The sequence below is a fragment of the Nestor notabilis genome, unplaced genomic scaffold (genome assembly GCF_000696875.1).
Source record: "Nestor notabilis isolate BGI_N333 unplaced genomic scaffold, ASM69687v1 scaffold2976, whole genome shotgun sequence".
Classification (NCBI taxonomy): domain Eukaryota; kingdom Metazoa; phylum Chordata; class Aves; order Psittaciformes; family Psittacidae; genus Nestor; species Nestor notabilis.
In genome coordinates, this window is record NW_009934177.1 from 22,074 (window position 1) to 43,947 (window position 21,874).

Genomic DNA, 21,874 nt, shown 5'->3' on the forward strand with positions numbered 1-21,874 from the left:
TTACATGTTCTCTAGAATACATCTGTTTTAGGAGGCTTATTTTCTGACTACGCTTTTACATTTTAAATGCAAGTACTGAGTGGTCTGAAAGTGAATGTGTGTGTCTGCAAGGATTTGCATAGGCAGATATGAGCTGCCCATGATCTGAGCTGGCTGAACAGAAAACAAAACAGTCTGGAGTCCACGTATCTGTGCTGGCACATTGCTGTGCCTGAGCTCAGTGCACCTATAGAGCTTCCAAACCAGAAACGGGTGGTTTTTGATCAGTTTGCTCCCAGGAACATGTCTGCATCCACTGCCATGTACGTACCCCTTGTTTAACTGTTTGTGAGGGCACAAGCACTAGTTGCTGACAGCCATGGGTGCTGCTGGGCAACATCACTCGTTTAAACAAAGATGAAGTATATGTAAGTAGAGACAAATTATAACCTCAGGTGGGAGAAGGATGTGAAGAAATGTGTGTAAATACTGCCAAGAGGACAGCCATGTTAAGATTGTGCTTATGCCTAATATTTACGAAAAACACTCGCTTCAAAAATGGTGATAATTCTGAGTTACTTTTATCTAGTTATTTTTTTTTTTATATTAAGCCCAAAAATTATAATTTCTAATATGCTAGAAGAAGAAAGATTACTTTAATATGGATGTTTCTTTAAGGAGTTTGCTACCCACCAATCCTCTGTTTAATTAGTCAGTGAATAGACTAATCAGTCTGACACCAATTCCATGCTATAATTCTCTGCAACTTCACTGCTAAAGCTAGGTGACATCTTATGAAGGAAGGGGGAAGGAGGTAAAAAGCTGAAATTAAAATGATGCTAAATTAACATTTTTATTCAAAATATATAGATGACTTTAAAAAAAATACTGTTTTACCAGTTACGAAATGAAGTATTTCGCTTTAGAAGTGCTAAAACATTTTGCTAAATCAATCTTTTTGTTTTAAAATATTTCAGTTGAAAGAGGTTTAAAACACTAAGTGACACAAATGGAGACTACAGTACTTGGGTAGATAATTGGAGGTGTTCCTACATACGTTAAAGTACCAGTTCAGCATAATTGGCATTAATTGCCTTCATTTCTAAGTTTTAAATCTTTACAAGTCCTTTTCTGCTGCATTTTAGGGATTAGGTTCACCACTTGAACCTTTGATATTTCATACCATTTCTGCACACACTTGCACTTTCTGCTGTGACCCTTTTCTCTTTTCCAACTTACTTTATACCTGAATCATATAAATATTTTTTTGTTTTCCCTGTTTTCTAGTTTAGCTTAGTTCCCATCGCATCACATTTCCTGCCCTGTTTCAGAAATCCAGTGTGTGTTGGACAGTTACACGTATCCTTGTGAACAATTAGTGCTACACAGCTTACATCTGAATACAGGAAAAAGAGAGGAAACAAAGCACTCCAAGATGATCACATGTGATGTAGTGCTCCTTACATACATAATTTGACAAACTCCAATAATGTTGCGATGTTTCAGTAGCTTTCACCTATTTTTCATTCTCCCTTACTCGAGTACCTGGCCAAGAGCTGTATGTTTGATAAGAATTTTGTTTTAAGGCCTGCCAAGAAATAAGAGGGGGTTTATTACTGAATGATTCATCAGTGCAGAAGTTGTTTTGGTCCTGCTGGAGTATTTTGTCTGATGCAGAGATAATTGCCACTGTTGTAAAATATTTCCATTGAGAACAGTTGACATAAAACATTGCACAGCAACTGATCTGTCAGCTTTGTTTGGTGAATCATAAGGTGCTGTATATTGTTACTTTCTTTCCGCTTGGAAGATCGCTGTGAAGATTAAAAAAAAACCTAAATTTGCTCTATTTGTATTTTCAAATACAAAGGTGGCATTTTCATACAAGAGTTCAAAGGTTGCTGGTTGGTGGTTTGGGTTTTTTTTTCTTTTTTTAATAGACACTTTGGAGAAAAAAGACAATATAAGAAATATGTACATGTAATTTAAGGCCTAAATTCTTTCATCTTTTAAAGCTGAAAGGTGGCTGGAGCTAAGTTCTTTCACCTTTTGGGGGGCTAAATTCTTTCTCATTTTAAAGCCTAAATCCTGGTGTTTTACTGAACTTTATATGTATAGGTTTGGAGCACGGGAAATGTTGAAGACTGGGAAATATGGCCATTTTTAATAGTAACTTTTGTAGCTACCTCCATTCTCTGCCACCATGAGGTTGTGTCTCCTCCTTGGCACGTACAAGCCCAGTGATAAAATGTTCAGTGATAAGAGTTCGTATCTTTATAACATAGTGACACATAGTGTAGGAACAAATCCTATACAGGTCTTTTCTGAAAATTGTTACAGAGGGCTGATGAATGATAGGGTTAGCAGCTTTAGAGCCATATAATCCAATTAATTTGCAGTAGAGCCAGTGGTCAGTACTATGGCCAAAATCAAAGGTTTGGCAGGGTGCATTTTAGAAACACAATTTCTAGAATCCGTATGCTAGAATGTGTGCCACCCTCTTCATACTGAGACTTTTTCTGCCTTTCATGTACTATGGGCCCTTTTATGAAAGGAGCTGCTTGTAAGTGATTTTTTTCAAGAAATTCATAGGAGTGAAATGAAGGACTGAGTGTGATTCTTTCATCCCAGACCCTTTGTTGTAGTCTAATGCCAAGGTTTCTCTCAGTTGTGTACTGTTTCTTGCAGACATTTGACTTTAATATTGTTTCTTCAAAAGTCTATGATAAAGTGTTTCATAAACAAATGGTCTGTCTGACTGTAAGTATTCAGCAAATTAAACTGTCTTCAGTGCTTTTCCAGTAGGTCTTACTCACCCAAAAGTCAGTCAGAACCTGGAGACTAAATACAATTGTCTAAAGACAAAGTAATGTTCTACTCTGATCTTCTTGGCATGCAGCCCTTCACTGTTGCATCTGATTTTGTGGTAATGGGCAAGAACATTAGAAAATAGATGAAGAATCCTCTCTTCTTCTGCCTAAATTTTGCTTCAGAGCCCTAGGAATGTAGGTGCCCACAGTAGCATTCCTATAAGCCCCCGTAAGCTCTACTTGGATGTTAAAGCATAACTTTGTTCTGTAAGAACAAAGAAACCCAAAACAAGCTTCAGGGCTGTTATTTGAATGTCTGATATATTCTTGAATTTGCTGATCGTAATGTCTTTGTGAATGTAATATGAACAGAAATGTCTGAGATGAAAATGTACCTTTAGTTTATAAATCGTCCACAGTTGAAAACAAAAACAAAGCACATCTTAATTATCATAACTGTGTACACACACACAATGCTTGTAAATACGTGTTCATTATGTATCTACAGTAAATTGTTGTTCTCTCTTTTAGGTGTATGCTAAGAGTTTTGGATTCCTTTGGAACTGAACCAGAATTTAACCATGCTCATTATGCCCAGTCTAAAGGCCACAAGACACCATGGGGAAAGTGGAACCTTAATCCACAGCAGTTTTATACAATGTTCCGTAAGTATCCTTGTGTTTATAAATAATTCGGAGCTTTAAAAGGGAGTACTGTCACTGAGAAGAACTTCTGTATTATGGAAGGTAAGTTCATGGTTTAATAAAGTGCAGCTGCCAAAGGGACAGAATTGTGTCAGTGTCTGTAGACTATGCAAAAGCTCTGTTGTGCTTCCATGCAGCAGCTGGATAAAAACAATACCAACCAGTATCATAAATAATGATAGGGAACTTTATTCTCAGGGTACCTGTGGGAAGTGGTGATTAGCTTTACATTCAAGTGTCAGTGAGTTTGCTTTTGTTAATTTTGCCTTCTCAAATCCTGTCTATGGAGCAATAGGGTTTTGACAAACTTGCTAGATTGCATTTTTATAAACTGCATTCTTACATTTCATCATGTTAACCTGAAGTTTGTAACTATGTTAACTATGTTGCTTTCTTTCTGCTTTTTTCCCCTCAACAACTGAGCCACACAATTCCTTTGCTATTTCTTTTTGCTCAAGATTAATAAACTAATACTCAGCAAAAATATTTTTTTGACTCTACTTTTTCATTGATTTATCAAAAATTTTCACATAGCTGGTTTTCATCCTGAGCATTCATCCTGAGGTGAACTGATTCACCTTTATTTGCTAGCAGTGTACAAAGCTATTGAAAAACAAGTAGTAGATTTCAGCATTGCTGTAGGTCTTTGAATCATTGTTAAATATCTTAAAAGAATGCAAAAAAAATTATATAAATCCTGAATAAATTGGATCAGATTAAGCCATTACTGTTAAAGCATACTGGCCTGTTCTAGCCCCAGGTAGCTGGATATTAAGTGAGGCTTAGGAAAGAGGAAAGGGCATGCTCTTGTGTGCAAGAACTACTCGGCCCAAGTCTGTAAGGAAACACTTGGCAGTGACCGGCCTGACTGCCAAAGTGTGGTGGTGGTCCCTGTCTCAGACTAAGGCCAGGGCATGCACTGTACTCTCTCATCAGACTTTATAGTCAAGTCTTTCAAACTTTTCTGCTTTTCATAGCAGAATTATACATGCTGCTGTCTGGTTGACATGCTTTTGATTTCAGTTGCCCTGTAAAATTCTTGAGAGAGGCATATTTTGTCTGTCAACATTTGCTGTGCAAGTTTTTCAAGAGAAATATAAGTGAAGGTTGTTCAAAAGATAAAAGACTGCATTCACGGTTGTTTGGAAGCAAGTAACAAAATGCATGGTGTGGAAATGTGACTTCGAAGCGGTTGCTTCCAGTGCCTGGACATTAGTAAGCAGAGCTTGTGCCGTATCCATGTGATTTGCTAATATTTATTGGTTATGTGCTAAACAGAAAAGGATCCGAAAGCTCAATATTTAAGTGGTCCAGCTGCTGGGAAATTTGTGTGTGAGGTTCTGTTCTAGATAGCAGCAAGGGTGGTGAGGCACTTGAGGAAAATAGTTACATGGATACTTGCGGTACAGCTCTGTGTGTGCACTCCTCAATCCCACTTCTTGAAATGCAGAAGAAAGTAAATCTTCCCTATAGAGTTCTCTGTCATGGCAGCATAGACTACTGTTACAGTCTCTTGTTCGGAGCAAATCACTTCATATAATGGGTTTTCAGAAGTGTATGACTATATCAGAATTTCAATAAATAACCATTTCCAATTTTTACAACTGGAAATTACTTCAGGTTTTCCTTTGCAGGAAAAGTAGTAAATGGATTGCAGGCAAACTCATTCTGAAGCATGAGTGATTCCAGTGCTGTAGATTATTGAAGGGTTTTGCTGCTTTTTGTACTCCTGCAGAAGAGTCAGCATGTTTTGTGATATTTAAAGTTTTGTTTTGTTTTGTTTTTTCTCTGCTGCAGAGATAGCACCATCTTTATGGGGTTGTGATTAAAAGTGCATGTTACGCACCAGTAAAGATTTTATGACAGATTGGAACCCTGGACAGCTTCCCAAGCTCCCCAGACTCTTATTATGTTTTGAGAACTCTGATTATAAGGGCAGAAAATTATTACTGAGCAACAAGAAAGCCTTACTCAAACCTGTGGCATATTACCAAATGCTTGACTATTCTCTGAGCTTTCCAGAAGCATGAGGGGGTTTTTTCCCCCCTTTTCATGTTTTTAGTTTAAATTCTTTTATGCAAAATAAGAGCACTGGTACTTTTAAAACTTCATGATGTTACTTAAAAATCTGAGTGCTTCCTGTAAGTGATGTTTGAGGCACTGAATTCCACCAGTTCTAAGTGCGAACTTAAACAGAAGTTTATTTTTCTTCTGAGTGAACTGCCTTGCCTGTCCTTTGAATGCAGTCTCTTATCCAAAATATGAAAGGATAGAAAAATGCCCCTTGTCAGGCATATTTGGAGTGTGCTATTTGCTATGTTAAATCCTAAAAAGTTCTTGGGTCTGAGTGAGTGCTTTGCTGTTGCTGAGGCATTTTCTTGTGAAAAAGAGTAATTGCCATTTGAAAGACTAAATGTAATGGCAAAAGGAAGCTGTGTATGGTTTCTCTGTTCTACTGCATTATCCAGCTGGCTGATTTCAGGAATCAAAAAGCAAAGCCTCATAATTGCAGTAGAATTTTTTTATGTATAACTCTGGCTATAGGTTTAGCACTGCATGTATTGTAAGTGCCTGGGGCCCTGTCTTTGGGTTGGGGTTTGTTTTGTTTGTTTGGTTTGGTTTGGGTTTTTGTTGTTGTTTTTTTTTAACTTTGCAAAATGTGCTTAGTAAGAAGTTGTCAGCTTGTGTGTCAGAATTCAAAAGGGAGGCTTAAACAAAACAAAACCAAAAAAAAACCTTAGTTTTAATGGGCCTGTAGATCTGTGTCTTTATAAGGGGAGAACAGTGGCTAGTTTTGCTGAATGTCACCACTGGAAAAAGACCAACAGAGGCTACAAATAATATAGAAAACTTCAGAGTGAATTGTCTATCCTTCGCATTAACTTTTTGTCTGGGCTCTGGACTAACAGCTATTTTGCCAAGATAGATCTGAGTGAATTAGGCAGTGAAATGTGTGTTATTATCAGCATAGTGTGACTCTGTAGGCTAGGAATTAGCATGGATACGTAATATGCAGTGAGTGGGATGGTCAGTGTCAGCTCTTCGAATATGGGAGGTGAACCCAAGAAATTTACTAGAATTTATTTATGACAGTGAGCAACATACAGCTTTGTTAACAAGCATAAACTCTGGGTTTTTTCACGTTGTTGGTATTGCATCTCTGACATATCAACCTGAATTTCTTCTGGTTCTCTTATCTCTAATAATAACATAAAGCTCAGCGCACAAAAAATCGTTATCATTGGCCTCAGTCCAGCTACAGAATTTTTATTGTCAGAAATGAGCCAGAAAGTAACTGCTTACTTCAATAGACATACATAGCAGGACTTAAAGTGATAAGAACTTTCTTGATAATAAAGCAAGCAAACATATATTTCTCTATGAATGTGATCTGTTAAATAATATATTCCTTATACCTATGTTTCTGACAACATTCACGGTTTTGTAACATTAACTGATACTTTGAAAGGTTTTGAATATGCTCTATGTCTTACAGCTCATACTCCAGATAACAGCTTCCTGGGATTTGTGGTAGAGCAGCATCTGAATTCCAGTGACATTAGGCACATTAATGACATCAAAAGGCAGAACCAATCTCTCGTTTATGGCAAAGTAGATAATTTCTGGAAGGTGAGTTTTCTCTGCTCATATACTTGAGAAAATTTATTTTGATCAAAATCATAAAGCAACTTAATAAGTCTACAACTAAATATGTGCTGCATTTTGAACTGGAAATTGTGTTTCGCTAAACACCCTAGAAGTGTCCAATCTTGTTTTATCTTCCTGTAGTAATATTAGAGTTTTATTTCTTAAATATTGTAATTTCTCTATTGCGTCCCGTCTGCAGAAGAGAGCTGCAGAATACCAACTCTGAGGTTTGGTCATATTTTCACCAAGTGAAAGTATATTGTGTTGTTAAGCTCACAGTGGCCTCTGGTTTTTTGTCCATTGTCCTTTTCTGGAGCTCCTTCTTCCAGGCTGCCACACCTGGGAATGTGTGTCTCATGCAGTTTCCCAAAAAAAGAGATTATTTACTAATAACAGGATTTCTTCCAAGTAACTGCTAGCTCTGTGTGCCCACATACACTGTATGCCTTCTCTTCTGCCTAAGACCTTATTTTAAGCCTCTTGTCAACTGAAAAATGAGCTGATCAGTACGTGCTGTGCCATACATAGGACCAAACAATATGACAGTGTGAGAGCATCCATGTCTCACGTTTTCTTTCCTTTTCTCTTCACTGGCATGAGAATACCACTCTTGCACAGTTTTCTGAACCACAAACGCAACATTTAGTCTGATGACTGTGATTATACAGAATAAATTCTTGAAAACTGTTAGCTACAAGTAAATGGTCCATCTATGAGACAAAACAAATCAAAAACTGAAGAGAAATGGAAGAATGTTGCCGTTAGTAGCAAAAAGGTAGAGCTGAATGCTTTTTGGCCACTGTGCTGAGAAAAATAGCTATATTAGCTCTCAGGTTTATATTTGGGCTTACCGCACTAAGCTGTGTAATCTGTGTTTTAAAAGGATGTTTTGCTTTGCATCATAGTAAATACTGTGACAGTTACTCTATTTGGCTTATGGTATAGAATGAGTTAGTGTGCCCCATCTGTAATCTTCTGTCTGCAAAGTGGTGGAGCAGAGCTGGGGTCCTTTCATTCAAGTCTTTCCTAGCAGAGGCTCTTGTACTTGGAGTTGCTGATCTCATTATTGGTGTCTCGGGAACAGTTGTTTGTAATAATTATCTGGACTTCCTGACCCGATTTGTAGTGTGTATCAGCAGATACTAGTTGAATATGTTGAATACTAGTTGGATTTAAGGAACAAGATAGTTGCTTTGTCACCGGGGTTTTTTTATTGGTGTATATGTCTTTCTCAGTTTATTCTTTCTGCATGATTTCAGGACTATATGCCCAAAGGGGAGATTTTTGATTGCCTAGTCTGAGATTCTGTATGACACACAGGATATTTATGGGCTGATTAAGACAAAAACATGGCTCTTTTGGAAAGAACATCCAATCTTGGATTTCTGAATAACACACAATGGAAACCCCACTATTTCCTCTGGTAAAATCCTCAAATAATTGCCTTCTCCCTTAAGACTTTTTTTTATGTCTAGAGCAGATTTCCAAATGGTAATTTCCAGTCATAGTAGCAGTTACAGATTTTGTCTACTGGACTGAGGATGTATCTGTTCTGTTTCCCTGTAGGAATATACAGATTAAGTTCAAAGTAACCCATAGTCATCTCCTGAAAAGTCTGTGTATACTGAACCACTGAGAACTTCACGCTTTCTCATCCTTAAGTGTTCTCACATGTCTGAACCTTTAAAAGATTATTCATATTCCCCTGGAAATGTGAATGTTAGCAAAAGGCATGTGGGCCATACCAGCACCAAATCAAACAGGAAATATATATGTATTGTTAGGCATATCCCCTTTTCACTATTAGGAACTTGTGTTTAGACAACTTCGCAACTTTTTAAAGAACTGGTGCTTATCAAGTCACTGCTCTGTTTCTATCAGTATTGCCTGTCTTGTTTCTTCCAAGATGTATGACCTGCCCATTCTAAAATGCTCGCTGTATGCTTGTAACATCAAGCACATTAAAACTGTAACTTGTAGATTGTAACTGCAGTTATACCCATACACACTGGTACATAACATGCAACCACCATAGATAGGCTTTGAATCGGTGACAGAGTGGGATGCCTTGGAGTGATAAAATCCAATTCTTGTGATCAATAGAAAGCCTGAACTAATCTTGTGTCTGTGTAATTTGCTTATTTCATGTCTCCTTCATTTTCCCTGTACAAAGCTCTTTTCATCTGCCACCATGGCTTGTATGGAACTAGACTAATCTATTTATCTTGCTCCTTTTCCTTATATTGAACATGGCTAATTAACAAAAAGTGTAATCTCCACAGAATACATGTCATTGCTGGAGCTGATCAGTCATTAGTGAAGCAGGGTGGAGGGGGGAGTGTGTTCCAGTCCCCAGACTAAGGTGCTTTTGGGGAATAGCAGTTGCAAATAAATTGTTTCATTTTAAACCAAGGAGGTCGAAAGGGAACTGAGAAATGCATGGAGCCTTTTTTTCCTGGGATGTGGGACTAGAATAGCTAACTGCCATCCAGATTACTTGCCATTTCATCTTTGCTAGAAATCCCCATGTTCCCAGCTCTGCTGCCTGACTGGGCAGAGTCAATGAGGCTAGCTCAGCCCACCAGCTTAATCTGTATACATTAACCAAGTTATTGTAGCTAGAGGATTATGGATTGCTTAGAGACAATGCTCTGCCTTTCTACATCATTCAGTGGGGCTAAACTCTGGTGTGAACATGATGAGTAACAGGAGAAGGAATACAGCAATGACTTCTGTCGGCATTTCCAGACACAGGAAAAATGTCAGCCCATGGCCTGAGACCCCATTCGCCCCACATTACACTGGGCAAGTCTGGGTACATCTGGCAGGAGGTCAGGAAGCATGTAAGCTGCTGAGACTGTAAGATACATCTTGTTTACTTCCTTTGGATAACTAAATCAGTCTTAATTGGGTTAAGGATTACAATTAGGAGGCTCCAAAGAATTTAGCAATATTTCTAAAGGTTATGCTTAAAGGTAAGCTACCAAAGGTAACGTTTACCAAGTTTTGGGTGTGTTTGTTGTAATCAAATTTTGGGCGGTTGTCTGGGATTTCTGGCACTACTAAGGTGTAAAGATAGTCCTCTCTCTGCCTAAGTGAAAAAGAAGGAATGAATAAAATGTGAGTGAAACCCATAATGCTCTCCGTTATCAAAATTGGCTTTAATTACAGAACATTTCAATTAAAAGGGAATGTTTTAAGCCTTTCATGTCATCTTAGCTCCTGTTGAGGTCTAAGTTTTTTCTTTGTTCTTCTCCCTGCAACTTCCTGTCATACCAGTCCAATACTTCTACCCTTTAGCCTTGAAATAAAGAAGAGTCAAGATTCATTTCACAGTATTTGCTATTTTTTTTGTGGGGTGCTGTGGCAGAAGTCAGAATTTTGCTTGTTTAAGAAAATAGCCATCAATGCATAGCATACAGTTGTATGATCACAGCTTTTAGTTGTCTTTAAAATATTTATATATTTAAAGGCAAAATAATGTGTGAGTTTGTTACTAATGCCCTTGACAAGATGGGCATTCTTCTTAAATGTATACTGTCTGTAAAATAAGTTTTGAAGAAATTTATCTTGTTCTCAATGGGAAAGTACATAACCAAGGCTGTTCTTGATAATATCTCTCCTTTATAGCTCCATGTGACACATGTAATTTCCCCATCGTATGCCCTCTTGCATGAAGTAGGAGGAAGAAAATGAAGAGAAGTCAGAAAGGAGAAATTACACTTCTAGGAATAGTTCTCTTACATGCAAATATCAGTGTCTTGTTGCTGATAGTGTTGCCTTTTCCCTTCCTTCTGATTATTTTTTGTGCTTCATATTTAGCAGCATACTTTGGCTAAACATTTAAGTTAATTTTTTGAGCTAAAAGATATATAAGGAGAGGGAGGAAAGATCCTTCTCACCTTTTCTCTCGGACATGCTCGGTGCAAGACAAGCACATGACAAACTTGTCTTGTGGTGTTTTTGTCTTCCTCCAAATTGGCAGCAGCACCATGGGCTTTCCCGTTGATCGTAACCTACCCTAGTTACTGTCACGAGGCTTCTGTCCGTAAAGCGCTGTCCTACTTTATGCCACATAAGAAGTTGAAATGAGTCAGGCACTTTAGTTCAGCAGCATCTCTGAAATTCAGTATTTGCTTCTGAAAGAAGTATGGATCAAAAAAAAAAAAAAGTAAATCAAAGCAAATGAGCAGCTGTAGGTGCAGTAAATAAGTATACATGAATATACATTTTGAAGGCTTATTCTTCAACATTTATTATCAAAATTAGGATTTAATTTATTATGAAGAAAGAAAGGAAAGGAGAGGAGAGTGTCTCATTGTTACTTCTGGAAATGTCCATTCAAATGACAAGAAATTCCTGGTTAGACATTAGTGTCCATTACATGGCAATGAAGTTGTCAAATCTTTCCAAACCTCAGCGTAAAAAAGCAAACAAACAAACAGAAAGATTAAGAACTGCAAGAAATACTGAATGAAATAAAGATGACAAGCAGAATTTCTGGCGGATCTTGATGACTCAATTCTTTACTGAGATCTTTTATTCATTCTTTGAGCAAAGATTATATATGTGCAAATAAATAACATATTTGTATGTGCTAATGTGTATTTTATGATATATGTGGTAGGTGCTTAGCAGAGAAGCCATAAATGGACATTCAGGGAAGAGCAAAAGCATGGCAATGTTACTCAATACTTCCTTTGCATATTCTCTCTCTTCCCAGCTCTTTTCAGCCAGGGTATTTTCTGAACCTGTTTGTCTATTGATAAACTGACTTTTGACACACTTTTGAGATCTCAGTAAGAGGTGACTTCAAAGCACTTGTCATTTGGGCTGATTTTTTTTGTGGACCAAAATCATATATTATCATAATTCCAAATCTTCATTCCCGGTTGGCATTAGTTAGCTCAGGTCCATTATTCATACATGAAGCCAGGACTGGTTTTCAACGTGTGCATCACTTTATATTGAATTTATCAGTCATTGTATTTCCTAGTCACTCCATCCCCTAGATTTCTGAGACAGCTTTTTCAAAAGCTTTACAACCCCAAATGTTCAGAATTGCCATGTTTTTCTGCAACATTTTGAAGTTAGTTTCAGGTTTGCTATTGTGAATAGAACGTGTTGACCATACGCTTTACCATTTCTTTATTCTCCTTCTCGTGACTTCATTCACAAGAGTGATACCCTTCTATCCCAAAGAGACTTAGTTCCTTTAAGAACGTTTGAATAGTTTCTACATGTTGATTGGCTTCTTCTGAGAACACTACCAGTTTGGTGAGAGAGGATTTCCTTGTACAGAAAGAACTGACTATTGCAATTTTGTTGGGTTTACATGGTTATATAGTTAACCCTTATTTAAGTTTCAGAGAATTTCAGTGTAGAATTCATACTTGCTAGTCACTAGTCACTGCATCTTCTCCAGATCCATTTGTAAATTCAGTACTCTGCATTAAGTACTCTGTAGTTAACAGTTTGAGAGTTTCATGTTTCAGCTCCAAAATCATCTACTCCTTGTGATTTACCATTGTAAAACTGTTACAGTTAAACACTGTATCTGTTTGTCTCTTAATATTGTACCTTGAATTCTACAGCATTTGTGCTCTCTTCCAGTTCCCCAGTAGATGAGATTTTCGTTATTCAAGGATGTCTTGAAAAGTCTTTGAGGGTGTGACGATTCTTGGAAAGAGAGAGATTTTCCAATCTTATGTTTTGTGTCACGATCTCAGCTGTCATACATTGCATATACACTGGATTTTGGCTTACCTTGGAGTTGATGCTTTGGCAAATAAGCACCCAGATGTTAGGACTTCTAGACTTAACAGCATGCATTTAGGATATACACAAAATTTAGATCTTAATGCATCATGTTTCTACCATGTATTTTTGTAGCATTTATGCTTAAATTTTTCACCCACCAAACTTGAAAATTTCAACACTTGAGATTGTCATCTTGTCAATATTGTCCTAGGGGAAGACTTATCAGACAGTTGCCTTTTGATTTCTTTGATGAGAAAGGCTTTATCATGAGGCTTTTAAAAATAGGTGGAAGTAACTGATGAACAGTAATAACAGTTCTGCAGTCAGTGATCAACAAGAAGTACTTTCCTGAGTGGCATGTTTATTTTAACTGCTGAAAAATTATTTCAGAAAAGGTTTGTATGACTGTTACTCACTGCTACACTTCCTTTTTGATTCTGAAGAGAAACTGGGTTTTTTTGATGTTGTCTTTCATGCTTGAAGTCTAGATTTGTAGTATGGATAGGAGACAGACAGAAGTGAAGAGCACAGTCTGATACAAACTCTGCAGAGAATGTTGATTTTGCATTACTAGCCAGCAACCCATGATCTTTTTTCTTTGAATTCATTTTGGAGAAAGTAAAAATCTGGAGTTTACTGACAAATGATTTAAGATAAAAGTTGTATCTGCACCCAAGCAAGCAAGGAAGTGGATTAACAGTTGAAGGAACATTGGTATTTTGCAAATTACATTATTTATTTACTTGTAGCCTTTCTATTTATAAATGCCATATTTACTCTTTCTCATTTTCTAATTCAATGGTTTTAATGCTTAGAATTGAATTATGTGTCCTGGTTACTTTTGCGAAGTAGCTTATTACAAGTCATACTTTCATGATCAGAAATAACAGTTTTCTACAAGGAATGTGGAAATTCAGGACTTCTTAAATGCAAAAGGAGACAAATGTTAGTGAGATTTGTGTAAGGTATAAGGTATTTTGCTAATGGTATTTTTATGGTACTTTATATTTTATAAAAGCAGTTGCTTTTGATTCAAGGTGAATAAGGGAATAAAGGAGTGTTGTTTTGTGGATTGTGCTTTCTGAATTTTTGGTTGGGCTTTTTCTGTTTTCCTTCAGAAAGAAAGACACTTAGAAAAATCTATGTACAGGCAACAAAGGGAAGATGCTGCTCTCAGTTCCAATTCTTTAAAAATCTCATTTGATTAAAAGAAGGAGTGTTGCCCTTTGTGGGATGCAAGATTTCTCTCAGCTTTTGTGCAGGGGGGTTTTTTTATTATGTTTTTACTCTTGTGGTTTGAAAACTAATTTTTTTTTAACATATTAATCCCTTTATTTGTGCCTATCTATCCATAAGGTTTCCTTTGTAAGGAAAAAATGTTTCTATAAACTCTATAACAGAGTTTACAGTAGTTACCCGATCTTGTGGAGGTGGAAACCCAGCAATGCCATTTAAAAGGCCATTATTTTTCTTAATGGATGGACAAATTGTTGCTGTTTGGCATAGTGAATGTTTTACCTCCAGTTTTAGGCTCTGAATCAGGAAAGCAGTTACTCTTATGCTTAAATAATGTTCCCAACTGAGATCATGGTTCGTTATTTTAGTGTTTTCTTTGCACTTTCAGAGATGCTAAAAGCATGCTGAATTTATCAATGCTTTTGCTTTGTCTTCCTAAATTGTATTGATTGTATATTGTATTGATTGTAATTGTATATTGATTTCAAATATAAAATGTATGCTGCCTCAGTTAATTTGAATTTAATAGTAATATTTCTAACATACTTTCATAACTTTGAGAGTTTCAGCAAAAGTCTTCCTGAAAAGCCCCTGAAAAATGCTACTGTAAATACAGCGTGAAAGCCTGTTCTTTTCATCCTGTCTTTTTTTTTTTTAATCCTGTATTCCGTGTTTGGAGCAATCAACTGCTAGTATTTGTCCAGAGGACAGCATATGGATATAGTCAGAAGATTCACTTAGTTGTTTACAAGATGATTTGGGGAATACTTTGGGCTAAATTCAAGGACTGTTGCATTTATCAAAGAGTGTTTCCAGCAGAATTTAGGCTATGGACTTCACAGTAACACAGATGCTTCTCAGAATCCCACTAGATTTTTATTGGCATCACATATAAACAGAAGCCCTGTGAAAATGTTACATTTCTTTTGGTCCATTTTACATTCATCTTTGAAAATAAGCTAATAAAAATAAGATGGCAGCAAGGACAGTTCAGATCAAAGTTTTATCTAATCCAGTGTTCTGATTCCAAAGGTAGGCAAAACTTGATATGTGAGGAATAATATGAAAACAGTCGTGTTTCACAGCCACCAGAGACAAGCTTTTTAAACATATATATATATATAAAAGACCTATCCAGCCTGGCCTTGAATACCTCCAGAGATGGGGCATCCACAATTTCTGTGGGCAACCTGTTCCAGTGCCTCACTACCCTCACAGGAAGAACTTCTTCCTTATGTCTAATATGAATCTACCTACAGTCTACAATTTCTCCTGCACATTTGCAAAGAAGCTCTACAATGGAATTTCTCTTAATAAAGTATGTGAGCTTCTCAACAGTTTCTAATTATGCTACTTTACAAATAGTAAGAGGAATATATCTTTCAGAGTAATTCAAATTTGAAGTAAAAGGAAAAATAAAAAATGGAGCAAGCTTTTAGGGTTTTTTTAAATAAATTGTGCTACTTAACTATAAGAGCAGCTACATCAAAATGAGAAAGCAGGTTTGTCTCCATTTGTTGGCAGTTTTATGTAATACTTAGCCCAGGACATTGTCTGACTGATGCAGCCTTGGCATAGCTACCAGAACAGGGCGATTTAATAATGAGGCAGGCAATCTATCTCATCACAAACAGTATCACCAAGATAAAGCTAGAAGTGAGTTATGTGACATGAAATACCTTGTGTATTTGAATGTAGACCAGTATTTAACTTAGCAAGGAAGTTCTAAGAAGTGACAGTGTTCATTCACCTAAGCATGATATCTTATTGCTTCTCCAAGATTTGAAAAGACAGGTTTTTCACCAGTCTGCTTGCCCTGTGAATGAACTTCAGTAGTGTTGGCCAGCTTTCACACAGGGCTGTGGAGGAACAGTGTACAGAATTTACATGACAAAAAATACTGAGTGAAAGTAGAATTCTTAAAAACTCTCTTGCTGCCAAGAAGTACAAGAACTTGTTGCCTGATTTTAGAGCTATTACTAAGAGTATGTGCAAATATTGAGGGAAAGACTCTCTGATCTGTGTTGCATACTGCCTGTAAATACAAACTATGGCTAATTGCTTTTGGAATACTAGTAGTCTTCAAAACTAAAAAAAAACATATGGCATTGAAAATTAAAGTAATTCTTGTTTGCAAAGTAGGATGGATTTTGTTGGTTTGGGTGTGGGTTTTTTTATAATGCAACTCTTCCCAGGTTCTCTTCCAAAATGCCTTTAAAGCTTTAGGTAAATGGAATATTTGTAGGTATCTCATGGGACCCAGTTACTAGGTATTTAGATAAAGGTGTGTATTCAGTTATTCATTTGGCAAGACTGAATCTTACTAAGTTGAGATTCACCCTTTTCTTCACAAAGAAGGCCAAGTATCATTTAGGCATGCTGAGATTACATCTGTCCGATGGTGACCTCTTTTTTGTCCAATTAGAAATTAGTAGGACCTTGGTACTTATTTGTACCTTTACTATGAATAAGAAGAGATGCAGTTTTCTTACAGTCTAGTAGAAAACCAAACTAATAATGTAATGAAAGATAGAAATCATTTAAGAATGACTGAACTTCTCTTTCTGGTTTTTGTGGTACAGGAGAATAAAGACAGCTGTGTTTGAACGCTACTGCTTGAAAAGCATAAAGACTGAATGTATTTTATTGTTGCTGTTGCAGGATAAGAAGGCTTACCTGGACATCATCCACACCTATATGGAAGTCCATGGAACTGTTCATGGGACAAGCACCATTTATATTCCTGGCTATGTAAAAAACCATGGTATACTCAGTGGGCGGGATTTGCAGTTTCTACTGAGAGAAACCAAAGTAAGTTTGTCAAGAGGGAGTAGTGGCAAAAATAGCTACAGACAGTATCTGAAGTGCATCCTTTTCACCTCCCACAACTGAGCTCCTAATTTAAAAGTATTGGAAAATTAAATGATCAAATGTAAAGGGTCTTAAGTTGTCTTCTGATAAGAATATGTTTTTCCTTGTGTCCATGTCTTGTGGATTGACAGCTGTTATTAGAAAATTGGGATGACAACCTAGTCACAGACACATTTAACAGCCAGCTTGGGAAATGTGTATTTCATTTTCTTAAATGTGATATTCAGCTCAAGGAGATTATCAGCTGAGAATGTGCTTTGTTTTGCAATCCCTGATGTGAAAATTAGTAATATCTGACAGCTGTACTGTAGGCATGCTTGCTCTGCCCTACCAATGACTTTAACCTAGCACGACCCTACTCTCTGGGGGACAAAAGAAGAAAAGTAAGCACTTCTTTCTCCATTCAGTTCCTTCCTCTACTGCAGTGGTGCAGAGAGAGCGAGCAAAAGAGTGTGCTTTTTGTGATGTACTTTGCCTGTGTCCCCATAGTCAAGGGAACTCAAGATAAGGGATAGTATATAGACTGAAATAAATCAACTTTTGTCCCAATAGTTAGAATGCTTTAGGGTTAGAAAACAGTGGGGTTTTCTGTGCCATTCCCATAATCTTTGTGGCACTTTACAACATTAAAACACTTTAGTAGATTACATTTAAATAGGATGTTTAACTTTCAGTTGGTGAAAGAACTGATTTGTATGTTTAAAATTAGCAAAATGTGTGGAACTGAAGCACTTACTCCCCATTGTTGATAGTTCCTTGCTGTGCACTTCTACAGAGGAATCTATTAAAAACAGAAAAGGAAAAAGCAAGCACCTCCCAGTCTTCCCACATGACTGCAGAGATCTCCTTTTTGAAATATTTGGGAAAATGATGGTAATTTGACACCTCTGTTGGCAAATTTGCCAACAGTGACAGCTGTTGGCAAATTATGACTTTTTAAAGGCAACCACTGTGTGTATGTACTTGATGCATACAGATACACATTATGCTGCAGATTAAAAAGTCAACATTTACTTTCGTCACGGATACTACTGAGATTACACAGCTTTTGCCTGTGCAGAGTATGAAATCATGCTATTAATCATAGTACTAACGTGGGAAGAATATTGACATTTTAATAACCCCAAGCACAAATAGTGACTTCCTTCTAGGGGAAAAAAAAAAAGCATTTGATTCACTGAATAGTAAAATAAGCTCATGGACTTCCTATAGAATAACTGAAGTCCTTACGATTTATGAAGTTCATTATAACAGTTACTTGACTGAGCCTTCCTCTAATTCTTTATCAGTCATGTTACATGAATTACACTAAAAAGCTTGATTTTCAATATCAAATAGATAGCATATCTAGTTGTTATTGATTGTATTGCTGTGCTTTAAGATGGAATATAAAGACACCATCATTTTAGGACAGATTCAAGCCAATACTTACATACTATGCAGCTCAGCACAGTGCAGTTGTATGGGGTTTGTGACACAGGAAGTAGCCAGACTAATTTCACTCAGTTTTCAAGTTCTAATTGCAGTATCAGACAGAAGGTACTGTCTTGTGATTTTGAAGTACTTCTGAGCTCAGTAAGTTGCTTACTTTCCACAAATTACATTTTTGTGAAAAGCGTGGATTTACACTGTGCTGTTTTCAGAGTCCTACAAGCACTTTAGATTGCAAGTGCACTGTTGTGCATTGGTTTGGGTTTGGTTTTTTTTCTTCCTAGCATTGGGGGAAATCCTTTGAGAAATTGTTGCATTTCTTAGTAGATGTCACTGAGAAACACATCAATGTGTTTCACAACCCTGTATCAGGAAGCCAGTAGTTTTATCACATTATCTTTTTGGTAGAATCTTTCTTAATACACTTTTTTCTTTAATTAAGTCCACAAACAGTATTTTCAGGTGGCTTTTCTGAACTTTGGTAGCAGCGTTGCAAATGACAAAAGCTCTTTTCCTTTCAACGAAATTACTTATTCGTGATGCAGCGAGACTAGCACAACTTTGACATGATGATAAGCAGTTAAGAGTCCATCTGCTTCTCCTAATACTTATTATTGTCAGACAAATGGGAGTGCAGTGTATTTCTGATGTTGCAATACAATGAAATTAAATATGGCCTACTGCATCATTTATTTCAGTTATTACTCCTGTGTAATACTGTTCTGATATGTCTAGTTCAGCAGAATAAGTAAAACAGCAGCATCCTGAGATTGAAAATGGAAACTGAGATTTACCATCTAGTTTGTTCAGACTTCCTCAGTTGCAGGTGGATTTTTGGGTTGTTGTTTGTGTTGGTGTTTTTATTTGCTAGCTGATGCTTGGTATCTCTTAGGTACACTGGCTGTTCTGTCTTAGCATATGGTTGCCTCTCAGTGCTGATCAACAGACAGCACTTGTTCTAAGTCTTCTTGTTGCCTGTACATTTAAGTTTCAGATTTCAATATCCTGAGACAACACTTTAATGTAGATTAGCATAAAACACCCCTCACCTGTCTCTACTGACCATCTGCTGCCTGTGGGGGTCAGTTGTGTTTATATCAAATGGATCATGGATTGAATTGCTAAAGTAAGTGCAGGTTTTCCACAAAAAATCAAGCTGACTTGAATGGGAGCTTTGTGCCCCGAGGAGCCTCATGTATGTGTGCATGTGCGCACATGCATCCAGTGGTGGTTCAGGACACTTTTTAATCATAATCACTTTAATCGCTAGGCAGCGTGACCAGAACCCCATAATAAATTTAGTTACGGGGTTTTGTCATTAGACAATCAGTGTGTTGGAAGTACGTGAATAATCAGAGCCGTAACTCCAGGATGGTAACATCTGTGGGTACAGTGCTGACTTCAGCCATCTAGGCCTGCTGTTTGCTGTCTCCAAGCAACAACCTTTGTCTTTAAGTTTCCAGAAACTTTCAGATTTTTCTTATTCTAAGCATATGTTTCGAGACCCAAGGGCAAGGACTGTCTTTCATTGCTTGTGATTGCAACAGTGTGTTAGCAAGTGTTTGTTAGGTCAGCTGACATGATCTAGTCTTCAGAAAGCCAGAGCTAAATAATAATTTAAAAAATTACACAGTTCAGTGTTCTCAGAAATGTCAGTTTATGTTGCACTGGTTCATTTTGCCCTTAGACAGCGATACACTGATAGGTGGCAGCTCAGTCATGATTCTTGATCAGAGCTTTGCGTTCCCAGAACGTATTTGGTCTCTCTGCAGTATAGGACGCAGTTACTCTCAAAAGCGTGCAGCTGCCATTTCATTCTGGTGTGTGTTATAAAGCAATGCATTTCAGAATAAGTGTGTTTTCCAAGCAGGAGGGGGCTGTTTGAGGTTCATCATGACTAGTTCAGCTGTGTAGTGCATGACGAAACCGAGACATGTCAACAGTTCCTAATGAGAAGATGTAAAGCCATTCATCACGTCAGAGGAAAATAGGGTAGGCGAGCTGGCAGCCTTCCTGACAACTTACGTGGCTTCTTGACAAGTGGGCAGCTGGAGGAGTTGGACCAGACTCTTGGAAGAACCGCTACTGAATTCTTGAGAATATTCCTTCTTTTGAGAAAGTTTCAGATGCAACTTTGTACTTAAAGTCACTGTGAATTTTTGAGGGGATCCAAATTCTTTTACTAAGTGGAAGCAAAACCCTGTTTAGACAGTTTGGGAAAAATCCCATTGCAGTGTTGGATTCATATTGTCTTTTATGAAATAATGCATTTCTTCACTTCCACACACTTCACAAGATAATCTGAAAAGACATTTAACTAGTGATTCTTTTCTGAATTGTTTCAATCACAAAAGGATTGACTTTTCCAGAAAGGATTTTATATTCATGAGACAAATATATCAAGATAGTTAACCTTTGCTACATTTCCTGTTCTGTAGGTCAGAAGAGAACATGTAAGTTCCCTAAGGAGGCATACAAAAGTGGTGATAAACCTACCAACCCGACAGAATAAATTAGGTAAAGTGCAGTAATATTAGAAACTGGAGAGGAGAAGATAAACACCCCTGTTTCTGGAACTGTAACATTTAGTCTCTGGAATATGAAATTGTTCTCTTAAATATTCAGCTACTCAGAATTACAGTCAGTGAAGTAAATCATCACTCCTTATTTTATACTTTTGGCTAGAATTTAGAAAGGCTGTTTGTTCAAGTTCTTATTTTAATAATAGTCTAATCTGGTGCCGTAAACTCCACAAGTGAATTGCTTAGTGTCAACTAAGTGGTTTCCAAAAAAAATAAAACAGAACTACACTGTTTTTGCATGGGAGTTACTGTGAAGCAATTTTTATGTCAGAGAAGTCTCCACTTAGCTCCTACACCATGAAATATCTGTTTACATTATAATCGGGAAAGAATGGTGTCTTGGAAGGTCTGATGCTGGGTGACCAACTCAAAAGCCTGAAATTCCAGGCCCAGGGGTTCAGTTCTCTGCAAAGGCAGAAAAAGTTCCTGAGGAGTCTTTCTAATGAAAACTAAAGTATTGCTGCTTAAGGGTTTCAACACCTGCTTTTGTCAAGTTGGGCAAGTAAGACTGCAAGTACAAAACCCCTTTTCTGATTCATGCAGACCTACGGGCACTGGCACACCTGGGTAGCAACCTTGCAAACAAGGAAATGATTTAAAAATATAAAACCAAAACATGCTGCCGTTACCGAGATGATTTTATATCTCTACTTATTTGCTGTTATCTCCTTTAGATATACTTTTATACAATAAACTCCTCCTGGTAATCATCTCATTATATGGGGCGTTAGCATACAGAGCCCACTGTGTCATGTGCCCGCTTAAAGCACTGTATTAATAATAATGGTTTTAGCTTTCAAAAACATTTGAAAAGTGAGAAAAATGCTCACACAGAGAAAATGAAATGGTTTAA

At 37.1% G+C, this 21,874-nt stretch overlaps 1 protein-coding gene across 1 annotated transcript in view; it reads left to right on the top strand.

The window, feature by feature from the left end:
• Positions 1–21,874, top strand: part of MGAT5 (mannosyl (alpha-1,6-)-glycoprotein beta-1,6-N-acetyl-glucosaminyltransferase) — a gene marked incomplete at its 5' end in the record, with an annotated part of 56,547 nt that overhangs the window by 21,266 nt on the left and 13,407 nt on the right. The window contains 4 exons of the mRNA XM_010017197.1: positions 3,321–3,454; positions 6,990–7,123; positions 7,833–7,838; positions 16,799–16,948. Of these exons, the coding sequence (XP_010015499.1) occupies positions 3,321–3,454; positions 6,990–7,123; positions 7,833–7,838; positions 16,799–16,948 (424 nt within the window). The remainder of the gene's footprint in view (positions 1–3,320; positions 3,455–6,989; positions 7,124–7,832; positions 7,839–16,798; positions 16,949–21,874) is intronic.